General features: G+C 40.6%; 1 protein-coding gene across 7 annotated transcripts in view; it reads right to left on the bottom strand.

The window, feature by feature from the left end:
- SORBS2 (sorbin and SH3 domain containing 2) overlaps positions 1-14116 on the bottom strand; it is a 260527-nt gene that overhangs the window by 121848 nt on the left and 124563 nt on the right. For all 7 annotated transcript variants that reach the window (XM_019552681.1, XM_019552679.1, XM_019552680.1 and 4 more), the window contains one exon: positions 4693-4742. In XM_019552681.1, the coding sequence (XP_019408226.1) occupies positions 4693-4702 (10 nt within the window). In that variant the 5' untranslated portion in view covers positions 4703-4742. The remainder of the gene's footprint in view (positions 1-4692; positions 4743-14116) is intronic.

Genomic DNA, 14116 nt, shown 5'->3' with positions numbered 1-14116 from the left:
CCTTGAGAGGCCAATCTGAGGGGGAAAGGGGCCAGGAGAGCTGGTTTTATTCTAAAGAAATCTTACTGAGAAATCTTTGTAGGAATGAACCATGCCAATGTGCAGGCAGACTAGCAAGTGTGGCAGAAGACCAGCTTGGCTTAGCAGGGAACTCTTCAGTGAGCTAAAACACAAAAAGGAAGCTTATAAGATGTGTAAACTTGGACAAACAACTAGGGAGGAGTGTAAGACTACTGTTTAGGCACGCATGGGATGAAATCAGGAAGGCCAAAGTGCAACTGGAGTTACAGTTAATAGGGGATGTGAAGGGTAACAAGAAGGGTTTCTATGAATATGTCAGCAACAAGAGAGAGATGACAGAAAGTGTGGGTCCCTTAATGAAGTGGGAGGAATCTATTGACAGAGGATGCAGAAAAGGCTGAAGTACTCAATGCCTTTTTCACCTCAGTCTTCACAGGTAAGATCAACTCTCAGACTACTGCACCTAGCATCACAGTTTGGGGAAGGTATGAGCAGCCAACAGTGAATAAGGAACAGGTTAGGACAGTAGTTTTCAACTTTTTTTCATTTGTGGACTCCTAAAAAATTTTGAATGGAGGTGCAGACCCCTTTGGAAATTCTGAATGGTGATGCTGACCTCTTTGAGTTGTAAGTTTGCATATTCTTATATTTTTAATTGATCAAAGTCCTTTCATGGACACCCTTAGGCATAGTCTACTGATGTCCAGGGGTCTGAAGACCACAGGTTGAAAATCATTGGGTTAGGGACTATTTAGAAAAGCGGGATGTGTACAAGTCCATGGGACCAGACACAATGCACTTGAGGGTGCTGAGAAGTTGGCCAATGTGACTGCAGAGCCACTGGCCATTATCTTTGAAAACTTTGTGGCAACTGGGAGAGGCCCTGTATGATTTTATAAGCACTTGATGATTAGAAACAGTCAGCATGGATTCACAAAAGGTAATGCCTGACCAACCTGATTCCCTTCTGTGATGAGATAACTGGCTGTGTGGATGCAAGGAAAGCAGTGGACATGTTATACTTTGACTTTAGCAAGGCTTTTGATACCATCTCCCACAGCATTCTTGCAAGTAAGATGAGGAAGTATGGGTTGTTTGGATGAATGGACTGTAAGATGGACAGAAAACTGGCTGGAGTGTCAGGCTTAACAGATAGTAACCAATGGCTCAATGTCTAGCTGGCAGTCAGCATCAAATGGCGTACCCCAAGAACTGTTTTTTTTTTCAATATCTTCATTAATGATCTGGAAGACAGGATGGACTGCATCCTCAGGAAGTTTGTAGATGACACCAAACTGGGGAGTATAGTAGATACACTGGAGGGTAGGGCTAGGATTCAGAGTGACCTCGACAAATTGGAGGACTGGACCAAAAGAAATCTCATGAGGTTCAGTAAGGACAAGTGCAAAGTCCTACACTTTGGATGGAAGAATCCCATGTACTGCTACAGCCTGGGGACTGACTGGATAAGCAGCAACTCTGCAGAAAAGGACCTGGGGGTTACAGTGGACAGTAAGCTGAATATGTGGCAGCAGTGTACCCCTGTTGACAAGAAGGCTAACGGCATACTGGATTGCATTATTACAAGTGTTGCCAGCAGATCAAGTGAAGTAATTATTCTGTTCTATTCTGCACTGGTGAGGCCACATCTGGAGTATTGTGTCCAGTTTTTGGCCCCCCACCCCAAAATTGGAGAGAGTCCAGCAGAGATCAGGGAAAATGGTTTGGGGGCTGGGGCACAGGATTTATGAAAAGAGGTTGAGGGAACTGGGTTTTTGTAGCCTGAAGAAGAGTGAGAGGAGATTTGATAGCAGCCTTTAACTACCTGAAGGGTGGTTCCAAAGAGGATGGAGCTAGACTGTTCTTAGTGGTGACAGCTGACAGAACAAGGAGCAATGGTCTCAAGTTGCAGCAAGGGAGGTTTAAGTTGGATATTAGGAAAAACTTTCACACTAGGAGGGTGATGAAGCATTGGAACAGGTTACCCAGAGAGGTGATGGAATCTCCATCCCTGGAGGTTTTTAAGGCTTGGTTTCACAAAGCTGTGGCTGGAATTATCTAGTTGGGGCTGGTTATGTTTTGAGCAGGGGGTTGGACTAGATGACTTCCTAAAGTCCCTTCCAGCCCTAATTTTCTATGATTGGAAAAGGGCAAATATAGTGTCCATCTTTAAGAAAAGGAAGAAGGAGGATCCAGGGATCTACAGACTGTTTAGCTTCACCTCAGTCCATGGAAAAATCATGGAGCAGGTCCCTCAAGAAATCTATATCAAACCACTTGGAGGAGAAGAAGGTAGTTTGGAACAGTCAGCATGATTCACGAAGGGCAAGTCTTACTGACAAACTTCACTGCCTTCTATGATGAGATTATTGGCTGTATGGATGAGGAAAGAGCAGTTAATATGATATACCTTGACTTTAACAAGGCTTTTGATATGGCCTCCCACAACATTCTTGCAAGCAAGGTAAGAAAGTATGGGTTGGATGAATGGGCTGTAAGGTGGATAGAAAACTAGCTGGATTGTCAGGTTCAGAGGTAGTAAATCAATGGCTTGATGTTTAGTTAGCAGCCAGTAACAAGTGGAGTGCTGCAGGGGGTGGCCCTGGGGCCAGTTTTGTTTAATATTTTCATCAGTGACCTACAAGATGGCACAGAGTGCACCCTCAGCAAGTTTGCAGATGACACCAAGCTGGGAGGAGTGGTAGATACAGTAGATGGTAGGGCTAGGATTCAGAGAGACCTAGACTAATTGAGGGATTGGAACAAAAGAAATCTCATGAGGTTCAATAAGAACAACTGCAAAGTCCTGCAGTTAGAACAGAAAAATTCCATGCAGACTGGAAACTGATTAGCTAAGTAGCAGCTCTGCAGAAAAGGACCTGGGGGTCACAGTGGACAGTAAGCTGGATATGAGTCAACAGTGTGCCTTTGTTGCAAAGAAAGCTAACAGCATAGTGGATTGCATTAGCAGGAGTATTGCCAGAAGATTGAGGGAAGTGATTATGCTTCTCTATTTGGCACTGGTGAGGCCACATCTGGAGTACTGTCTCCAGTTTTGGGCTCCCCACTACCGAAAGGATCTGGACAAATTGGAGAGTCCAACAGTGGGCAGTGAAAATGGCCATGGGGTGGTACACATGACTTCTGATTAGAGGCTGAGGGAACTGGGCTTATTAGTCTGGGAAATGAATTGAGGGGGAGGGAGGAGGGATTTAATATTTAAATAGTGCCTTTTCAGAGTCTGAGATGGAGGTGGTACAACCAAAATCCACAGCAAAAGGAATTCAGATGCATTGACTAACTTCTAAAAAAAGTCACATTCTTTTAGAGAACGTGATGTTTATATCAAAAGCCTCACTGCAACTAGGAAACATAACCTCCTTTCTTTTTGATATAATGCCATGAGGAGGTTTAATTCACATGTGATGTCATTGTAGCTTTTGTTAAAGTGCAGTTTTTGAACAAAACACTTTCCAGATGAGAAACCATAAGGTTTAAATGTGAAAACTATAGTAAAATGTGTGAGGAGCAAGAAGTAGCTGAAATATCTCTGGTATCAAAGTTAATGAAGTTAATGAAGTGCTCCTTAGGTTATAAAAATGGTTACATCCACACATGTGGATATATATTTTACTGTAATGACAAATCTGACCATAAATGCAGAGTAGAGGAAAATTGTGGATGTTAAAAAAATATTTCTTACTTATTAAAATCTTGTGTGCTCACGGATCACCATGTATAAAACAATATGGGAGAACAGCTGAGTAAATATCCAAAGAGATACTTCTGATGACCAAAGAGATACTTGAGCTAATCTGCTCCATGTGCTCATGCTGCTTGCCATCGTATTTACAGAATTTGTCCCTGTCAGATTCCAGGTCCCCATGAATCAGGGTGGTATGAACACTGTATACACACACTTAATGGAATCTTGTAAGTTTTGTCATTGATTTTAACAAGACCAAGATTTCATCTATTTAAAATGGGACTGATCCAGCTCCCACGAAAGATAATGGCACAACAACTACTGCTTTCAGTGATACAGAATCAAAAAGGTCCTTTGAGTAACATGCCACTAAACAAATCCTCTAGAGTTGGGTTTTGCAGGGGGGAAGGGCTGGATTAAAACTAGCTTTGAGTTTTCAGTAGTCTGAAAGATAATATAAATGCATATAAATTATCAATGTTAAATTCCTTACCTCTTGTTACATATCTCAGAATACAGAAATGTAAGAATATAGTTATAGAAGGCATGCCTTATAGCACTGTTTTCCTATGATGATGGGATGCTTTAACACACTTTCCTATGGCTGTTGTGTGTGCCATTATGCCTCAGAAATATATTGGTATTGTACAATAAAACATGTTTACTTACATAAAAATATATACACATTAAACATAAGCACATACACATATCTATAACACATACATATGACACTAAACATGAGCGTCTGCATATATCTTATATATACATTCATGTAAAACATGCATATCAACTGTATATATAACACACACAGATATATGCAGACATAGTAAACAACATCCTATTTAGTTTTAGTTCAGCTTATGCGGTCATTGAATAAATTAAAAATATTTTAATAATTTGGGCTCTAGTTTGTTTATTAAATAAAAAAATGTAAGAGAAAATAAACATTTCACAGAAATGCATACCTGTATTCATTTTGACACTGGAAGTTTTGCTACAAAAGTCTTCAGTTTTCCTGTAGAAAACAAAATGATCTATTAATTTGTCACAAGACAAAGGTATGTAGTACAAAATGTCATCAAGATTTTTTTTGCAGGAGGTGGGGGGGAGGGGACTAACAAATCAGTGTCATATCAATGATAGTCCCATTTTAACACATGCTTTAATTAAACTGGCAACCTTTGTGCCTCTGAAGTTAAGGCTGAGTCAACACTTCCATTATAACCTAATCTATTTTAAAATGTTTGTTATCTTGGTCGTAAACATTTGCTCTGGGATGAATCTGGCAATTGATTTTTGATCTCCAAACTAAAAAAGCATCTCATATAAAGGAATGTGGAAAATTATTTTAAAAAGTTGTTTACAGGTTTTGCACAAAAAGACTACATAAAATAAAGACTAGATACGTTTTATTTTATAACAGCTACAAGCATTCAAGCAATAGCTCTTTTTCAACAATCATCAGGAGAGTTACAGCTTTCTTCATGAAATGACTTACTGTAGCATTTCTTAACATGGGATACTGTTTCTCCCTGTTGCTTACTGCAGTACTAACAACAGACTAGCGCCTGTTTTGGCCCCAGTGGAAATAAATGCCCGAAGTCTGTATTACTTCAGCAGATGAAAAATTAACTTCCCAAAAGGTCTGTTCCTTAAGGGATAATAATATGCCTTGAAGCCAGTTATAAATACATTAATCCAGGAAGCTGGAACAGTTAAAGTCTCTTGGATCGGAGGTCCCTAGTTCTCCATGAGGTTTGAAAACAGCCAAATAAACAAATAACAAACAAACAAACAACAAACAAGAAAATGACAACCAAGGAGAAGGCAATATGCCCTAAATCAAGCCTGTCAAACTCGTCTAGCCTGTGGCCCTGCAGACTGGCCCCACATGCCAGATTCAGCAATACAGGGTGCTCTCCAGGGCACACATACAGCACGTACCCTGGAGCAGCTCGTGTTGCTTGCTCCATTCCTGCACACTGCAGGTAACATGCGCTAGCACTGGCATTGGCATTGGCACTGGCCCGGTATGTGGTGTGTGAAGCTGGTCCTGGGCACACACTACACAGGGCATGTGGGGTCAATCTGGGGCATGTGCTGCTTGTGGTGCCTGAGCTGGACTTGCCTGCTGGGCTAGATCCAACACACGGGGGTTAATCTATGGGCCTGTTCTAGATTGGTCCTGGATTGCAGAGCCACAAGTACCACAGGCCCCGAACTGGTGGTGCACACTACATGCAACATGTACCAGCTCTAGCCCCATGCAGCATGTGGTGCACAGAGCTGGCCCAGAACACACTGAATCTGGCATGGGTGGTTGGTTTGAGGTCTGATTCAGACTGGCTCTGGATCCAGTGTGCAGGGCCAGTTTGGTGTGGGTGCTGCATGCAGTGCTGCAGCCCCACTTGCATTCTATGCAGCCAGCTGCAGCCCCACTCCCATGAGCAGCACACACCACATGGACTCAACATGCCAGCATGTGCTGCATGTGGCACTGGTCCACAACCCACAGGCAGCACTGTGGGCCAGAAAATCTGGCTCTTCAGGTTGGATCTGGATCTCAGGCTGTATCTCTGACACCCCTGCTCTAAATTTAGCCTAAACTTAGCTGCTTTTAACTCCTGGGGCTGTAGTTAAAAGTAGTCTGAGATAAGAACACACTAGATCTGACTTTCTGTTACCTCTGTCAGTTTGTAGTGCTTTTTTAAAACCCATTTTAGATGCCAGTGGCACAGAGATAATAAAAGGACAGAAGACTGCAGAAATGCACGCTGGAACTGAAGTGGGGGGTGGAGGGCAGGAGAGGGCTGCACTGAGCAGGACAGAACAAGACCAGAATTAGCCATACTCCATCTCTCGTCAACTGGCCTATTTCACCCCTGGGTGGGCAAGCATCGAGAAGTGTCAGGAATATGGGAGGCACAAAAATGGCTTAAATTGCTTTTCCCCCTCCTTCTCTGTTTCTCTATCAAGTGCAGAAAGGGAAGGAAAGATTTTAATATCAAGGAAAGCATTTGTTATAATAATGTAACCACTATTTTTTGATATACCATCTCTCTGCACACCCACCCATTCAGAACAACGATGGCACACACAGTGAGAAGGCGTAGAAGGCAACTATCATATTGTACTTCCTTACTGGTCACATATGGTAGTATTATCACTACTATTAAGAGTGAATTTTCTTTTGCTGTAAATTATGGGACATAACAGGGCAGATGGTAAACAAAAGGAGCAACATAGGAGCTGAGAGAAGATATGGTGGGGTGACTAACAAAATTTCATGACATCTGCTTACGGTACAACTATCAGAAAATTAGCCCCTGAGAATTCTCAGTAGAGAATTTAAAGATTAAAGAGAATCTAATTTATTTTGTTCAATTTTGATAAACTGTCTTTGATTGTAACTTCAGGTTTGCATAACCACCACAAATTATTCTTGAATGCACTGAATTCTTGGAGTGTTTTCATGCTGCTAGAGGAGACAGCATTTTCAAGTATTCTTTTAGCTTGGAACTGTTTCAGAGGCGGTACTATGAAAACAGGCTATAAAATGCAATACTACGCAGACTCTCAGGAAAGGCTCAGTGAGTACAGAACTCTTTGTACGTCCTGATGTCAAAATGATTTCTAGCAGTTAACTTTGATGTGTTTACATAAAGTTTGTTTAATTCATGCTAAAGTTTTACACGTAATACTCTTTTTTTCTTGCTAAAATGGAAACAGACATCAATGGAAGTTGTTTTGACTGGGTTGAGTTTCTACAGGTCTCTCTAGTAATTTGGTAGCAATTATCAAGGGATTGCATATAGAGCATCTCATCATTCCTAACTCCAGCGACTGCACAGTTATTTAGTACTTGTATAGTAGTCATTTACAATACAAATATTAAATGACTGCACAGTAACAACTGTGCAGTCAGTGTCTCATGTAGATGTGGCCAGTCTGAATCTGGATTCATTTATGAAGATTTAGGGACACATTTTGATCTTGAATCCATATTCATAAGGTGTTTGTATGCATAAAACAGTACAAGAGACACACAACACAAAACAGTTCCTGATTTTTAACAAACCGGTGGTACTAATCTAAAATGATTTTTACCTTTTGCTAAAGTACTGAGGAACATTTAAAATACCACTAATAGGAGTGCAAGAATTTAAATAGATGCCAGAAACTTAAGAGTCATACTTCTGTGTTCACTTTTTCCTTTTTTAATTATGTTATATCAAACAATATCTACAATTTCTATCTGTATAGACTTATATCAAGGGACTGTTGAGAATTTTAAATAATATCTACAATTTCTATCAGTATGGGCAAAAAAAAAATTACAAGAAGTTACAGGTGGGGAGAGTTTATTGATTATCAGCTGCTCTATGGCAACTGATGTGTGTGTCTGTTCCTATCCTGCGGTAAGGATATGTAAACCAGGGCAGCCTACCCCTCAAATGAAGCAGAGTGAGGTTATTGTAGTTTCCTTTCCACTTACTGTGAAATAGGAGAGGACCCACAAAGCAATTACCACAAAGCAGCAAACATGTGGACCTCTTTTAACAAGTATAAATTTGTTGTCTATCAATATCCTAAAACTGAAAGCAATTAGGAAAAAGAAGACAGGTTTCATTTTATTTCAGCACTTTTACATGCAGTTGGTTTGACTACTTTGTGCAAATTGCTCTCTGCAGACAGATCCTTGTGCATATGTAAGCATATAGTGACTTCAGATACACATGGAGCAGTTTGCAAAATCAGGGACTTACACCATTTCATCAGTCAGGCTTTGGTTCAGGGAAGCATTTAATCAAGGACATGTCTGACTTGAAGCAACCAGGAGAAAGCACAACTGAGTTAAGCTGCTGACACAATTTTTGTAGCATTATGAATTATTTTGCCATAGATTCATAGATTTTTATGGAAGGGACCTCGCAGATCATCAGGTTCAGTCCCCAAAGCCTTTTAGAAGTCTAGGTACATAACATCTACCTTGTCTCCCATGTCCAGGTGGCGAGAGTAAGCTTGTATACTTACTTCATTTGGGAAAAATCAGGATCAGAAACAAAATATTCAACAGCATAATGTACAAGAAAGAAACCATGCCTGACCCTGCTACCGCAATCCTTTATTGGTGTATCCCTAGATGTATAAGTTACCTGAAGAAATGTGTTCTTAATGTTAAGAACTTAGGAAATCATTTTAACTTGACTGACTGCAACTGAAACAAATTCTTTCTTATATGCATTCAGCACTGCTGCCACTGGATGAAGGAACACAGGAAAGTTAATGGACTGATGATTTTTTCATGAGTTTGAAAGTGTCTTGTATTTACGTCCCATCCTTTCCCCAAAGGTATAAAAATTAGCAGGTTAAAAATACGATTTTATGACAATTTATATTCATCATGAACCAAATGTGCACTCCTTTTGTTGTCCCCGCCATTTGTAATGAATTCCACCTCTAGCACCTTTGGTAAGTGAAGTAACTGGCATGTAATACAGCTTGCAGATGGACTGTCAGCAGGTTGCATACATCTGTGTAATTTGGCATGCATTTGATTGATTCTGTTTTTGTTAGGTAGCCAGCAGCATCCAGCTTTTTGGGAGGGGGAAGGGTTTTTTCAGATGTGTGTGAAGAAGAAGTCAGCTCTGTATTAATCTTCTTTGACAGACTGACTGAGCTCCTACTAGGGACTGAATCCCACTGCATAAAGTATCTACACAATTTGGGAGGAAAATGACTCAGGGGTTATAACTAGGAGTGGATTAGTCACTGTAAATGCTGAGGAGGCTGTTCTACTGCACTTCCCCCCATGGACATACTTGAGTCACTATCAGATGTTTATAGCCCACTTCACAGAAACTGGGATTTAAAAAACTCAGGAGTAGTAATGCTTCTGATTCCATCTCTGCAATAAGTCTATTATAATATTCCATTTGAATATATTTTAACAAAAGAGGAAGAAAAGATGGGAAGCAAGAACCTTCTCTAAAAGCCTTTGGTTTTATCAGGTGGCAACACAGCATTCAAACCAGCCTGTGTTTCAGGATGTGCTATTTTGCTGAACAGTGACAAAGGATTGAACACACTGACAGCAACATCAGTACTGACTGATGCAATGCCCTGCTGTTTCAGTACTTGTTGGTATCCAAAACCTGCAGTGCCAGAGCCCATGGGAAAGGAAGAGGCCTCTTCATTTTCTTCTGCTTCTCTCCATTATCCTCAAAAGATTTTTTTTTTTTTAGATCTAGAGCAGCTGGCAGAGGGATCCAGGCAGGGAGAATGCAGTGAAAGATGGCACACAAAATAGTGTGACAAATTGCAAAATAATTAGATTGCATCAGTGGCAGCTCATATATGAAGCTGTGAAGAGATGAATCGCTGCCCTGCTGTGCCCCAGGCTTGGAGAGTGCACTGTGTGCAAAGCCATGGTTTATGTGAAAATGCATCTGATAGCAAGCTCACAAACGTAACTCAAATGTAACCCACAAGGCAACACACAAAAAATCATATCCATAATCAAGTAGGTGTTGTTTATTTATTGTGCATGAATAAATAAGTAGTGAAAATAATAGCACTATGAATAAATCATAAGAGAAACAGATATGCAGACAGAAGCTTTGCTTTCTTTGGATTTAGTTTAGTTAGTGCGAAGTGTCAGAATACTGCAACAGTGGCACCACATGAGTGCTTATGCTAGGCCCAAGGTCAGCACTTGAGCATGAGCTGACTGAGGTGCTTAGAAGTTAGGCACATACTTAAATGTTTTGCTGGACTCAGGCCATATTGCTCAGTGACGCAGGAAGCCGAATTCTTCAAATCTCATTATAGTCAGACTAAATGGGCCAAAGTAGGTCAGGAAGGGACCCTAATAGGATTCTGGTTAAGGGGCATTTATCAACTTTTGCACGATTCCACATGGCATTTATGCACATAACGTGCAAAGAAAACAATCAGCGCATGAAATAACTTGCATACCAACAAATAATTTAGAGAGGACCATAAACTTGAGCCAGGGTAAAGCTATGGAGCTGCAAAATAGTTGGCTGCTCCGGCAATGTGACAGGTGCTGAAGGTCGTAGGTGGGTACTGGGGAAAGTTGAAGCATAGAGTTGTAAGGATAACCGGGGCACACGATGAGATAATTCACAGCTGTCAGAAGAAAGGGCAGAGGCAGCTGGAAAGGGAAGAAGCTGTATTTGTGAAATTAGCTAGGTGAAAACATTAAGGGAAACAGGAGCTGGGGGAAGAAGTCGAGGATGACTTAGTGAAAGACAACAGTTGAATTTTGTAGAGGTGTCCATGGGGTAGTTTGCTGGCAGGAAGAGAGCTCCTTATGCTGACACACACATGTGGCATAAAAATAAATATGTTTAAACAGTAAGGAGTAAGGTTCTGAAACAGCCACCCAACCCAAACAGTATGATAGAAACACACTTTTAGACTTGAAGCTTGATAAATGTATTAATGGCACTACATAACATGATTGTCTATGAGAACAGGGGACTAGCCTCGATGAAGGATGTTCCTTCTGTCCAATAACCCTAATGATCTATTCTTTTCCTTTGACAAGATGCATTGTTTGGTGCCTGAGGGGAAGTTCCTGCACTCACTCCACACACAGCTATCATTTAGGGACTAGCCATCAAGGGAGCTCACTAGTAAAGATCTCAGGATTGGTGATGCTCCTGTAGACAGAAAGACCAACTTCACTGCATAATCATGCAGGCCTTACATAGTCATTTTATAGAAATGTTTAATTATGAACAAAGATAATGTTGAGAGTGGCTTATTTCCTCTGATTACCTGATGTGGTTCCTTCTGTACGGTCATTCTGTATCTTCAGAGACAGCTACACTGAACTAAGAGAATTTTAAGGAACTCTAAGTAAAGTGGATTATTCCTATTATATCGGGCACAAGCAGTTGCTTGAAACACCACAAAGAAAGTTTGTCTAACTGTGAATACTTCAGGCCACTGCATGGTGCCGATGCTGTTAAAGGCTCTGTCTTTCTACTTCCTTTATTTTCATTAAAAGGAATGCTCTGTGAAACAATTTGACTAGTTGTATGCTGGAAAAACAATAGTTTGGTCCCTGACCTTCTGAACTTACTTACAAATCTACAGTCTTACTATGGACATTTTTTGTCTCATCTCCACAAAGTAATTTGAGGAATTTCAGGATATTTTTTCTGAAAATAAATTGTGTGAACAACAGAGAGGAAATATCAAGAAAGCTAGACAAACTTACAGAGCTATGTACATTTTAGTAGCTATTTTTGCAGCTGCAAGAGAAAACAAAATCATACAAATACGTGTCTTTTACATTCTGAGCCTGCATACAACTTTACAATACGGGAGGTTTTACTTATAAATTCAGTCAAGTATTTAATTACCCTATTTGTGATTTTCATTACTTTTTATTGTTTGACTAATTAATCTGGAAATAAAAACCAAAATGGATTTGTAAATAAAAGGAAAACTCTGCTTACTTTATTGTTCTGAAATAAAACTATATATTTTCCACCGTCTATTATTTTGTGTGCCTTTTATTGTTTTAATTGCGCAAAATTATAATTTTTACCACATTAAATAGGTGGGATGTTTGTTTGTTTTGTTTAATAGAATTCATTCTTCAGGACAGGAAATCACCTATAGAGCTGTGAGAGGTGTTTTGAGGGTCCCAAATACAGGTATCTATAGATGAATAGAATCATAGAAAATTAGGGTTGAAAAGGACCTCAGGAGGTCATCTAGTCCAACCCCTGCTCAAAGCAGGACCATTCTTAACTAGATCATCCCAGACAAGGTTTTGTCTGCTTGGGTCTTAAAAACCTCCAAGAATGGAGATTCCACAACCTCTCTGGGTAGCCTGTTCCAGGACTTTACTAGTGAGAAAGTTTTCCCTAATATCTAACCTAAACGTTCCTTGCCTCAACTTGAGACCATTGCTCCTTATTCTGTCATCTGCCACCGCTGAGTTCTGTCTAGCTCCAATATTAGCTAGAATATTAGCTTCTAATACAAGTACTGGGAGAAACATCTCAGTTGCTGGGGGCCACAACCCCTAAAGGTCACACCATGATTAGGCCATGTGTTATGCAGACCACAGTAGGAGAAGCCAAGACTTCCCTATCTCCTCCCCCGCTGCATGGTGCACATGAGCAGTCAGTCATTTCCCTGCATTTTCCACCATGTATGTGTGTAGACTCCCCCACTGTAGAAGCTGGAGGGCCTCTGGCTGCTGCCGCAGGCAGAGAGATATAGGGAGCTGTGGATGGGTGGGTGACTGGGGCCTCATGTTAATCCTTTATGGGCTATATGTGGCTTGCAGGCCACCAGCTGCATAGCCTTGCTTTATATTACGCACTGTGGATCCCTTCTGTGGGGTATGGAATTGATAAGAATTGAAAATAAAATACACATAAAACAGCCATTTTAATTAACTTTTCTTCTTGGGTACTTTTTCTTCTCATCAGATCACTCCCATTTGGATTAGTGGGAATGATGTATATTGCTTCTCTCTCCCTTTGTCTTTTGTATAGAAAATACACATCCCTAAGTGACTGTAGTTAGCACGAATTCTACCAATATATCTAAGGCAGGGACTGGCAAACTATGTCTTGCGGAGTCATTTAGCCTAGCCCATGGAGATGGGGGAGCTTCTGGGCAATTTGGCAGCCGGGGAGCTTCAGCAGCAAGGAGCTTTGCGGGCAGTGGGGAGAAGTGGTGGCACTACTGGACCCAGCAGTGATTATGGCTGTAATGGCACAGGCTGAGTTGGAAACAGCCTGCACACAGAGCTAAGCTCTGTTAAAGTCCCTGCCCTCCCCCCCCAACCGCCATGCTGAAGGATTTTTAAACAAAGGGTTTTTAAACCTGAAAGCTTGCTAAGACATTTTTTTCCACCTATTTATGTTGGTCTAATAAAAGATAGTAGATTCACCCAAAGAACCTTGTCTGTCCCCTCTACTCCAAAATGTTACTGACCCCTTTATAGGGGCATTTCATATTATAAGATGCATTCAACTGTAGAGCAGTTATATAGAATTGTGCTTTAATGCACACAAATGAAGTCTATCAACAAATAGGGTCTCTTTTCAGAACAATAAATCTTTTGTGCCTATGTCAATGCTTAGACAAATGAACCTAGATGTGATAACTTCTGTGTTCCTCTGTCAAGCTCATCATTCAGAATAATAAAACATTTTAATTACTTTGTTCTGTTCAGTTTGTCTTCAATAGTTCTTTGCAGTTACTGTGCCAGTTTGGCAGAATCTTAAGTATCATTTTGCATATGTAAAGTACCCTTCAAGGTACTTAAGTTCACCTTAAGAGTTGATGGAAAGACAACAGAAAGATTAGCAGCTGTACTAGAATGATTCTGAT

The sequence above is a fragment of the Crocodylus porosus genome, unplaced genomic scaffold, assembly GCF_001723895.1.
Source record: "Crocodylus porosus isolate Cpor-Errol unplaced genomic scaffold, CroPor_comp1, whole genome shotgun sequence".
Classification (NCBI taxonomy): domain Eukaryota; kingdom Metazoa; phylum Chordata; order Crocodylia; family Crocodylidae; genus Crocodylus; species Crocodylus porosus.
Note: the sequence above shows the minus strand (reverse complement) of the source record. Positions and strands in the feature narration are given on the sequence as shown.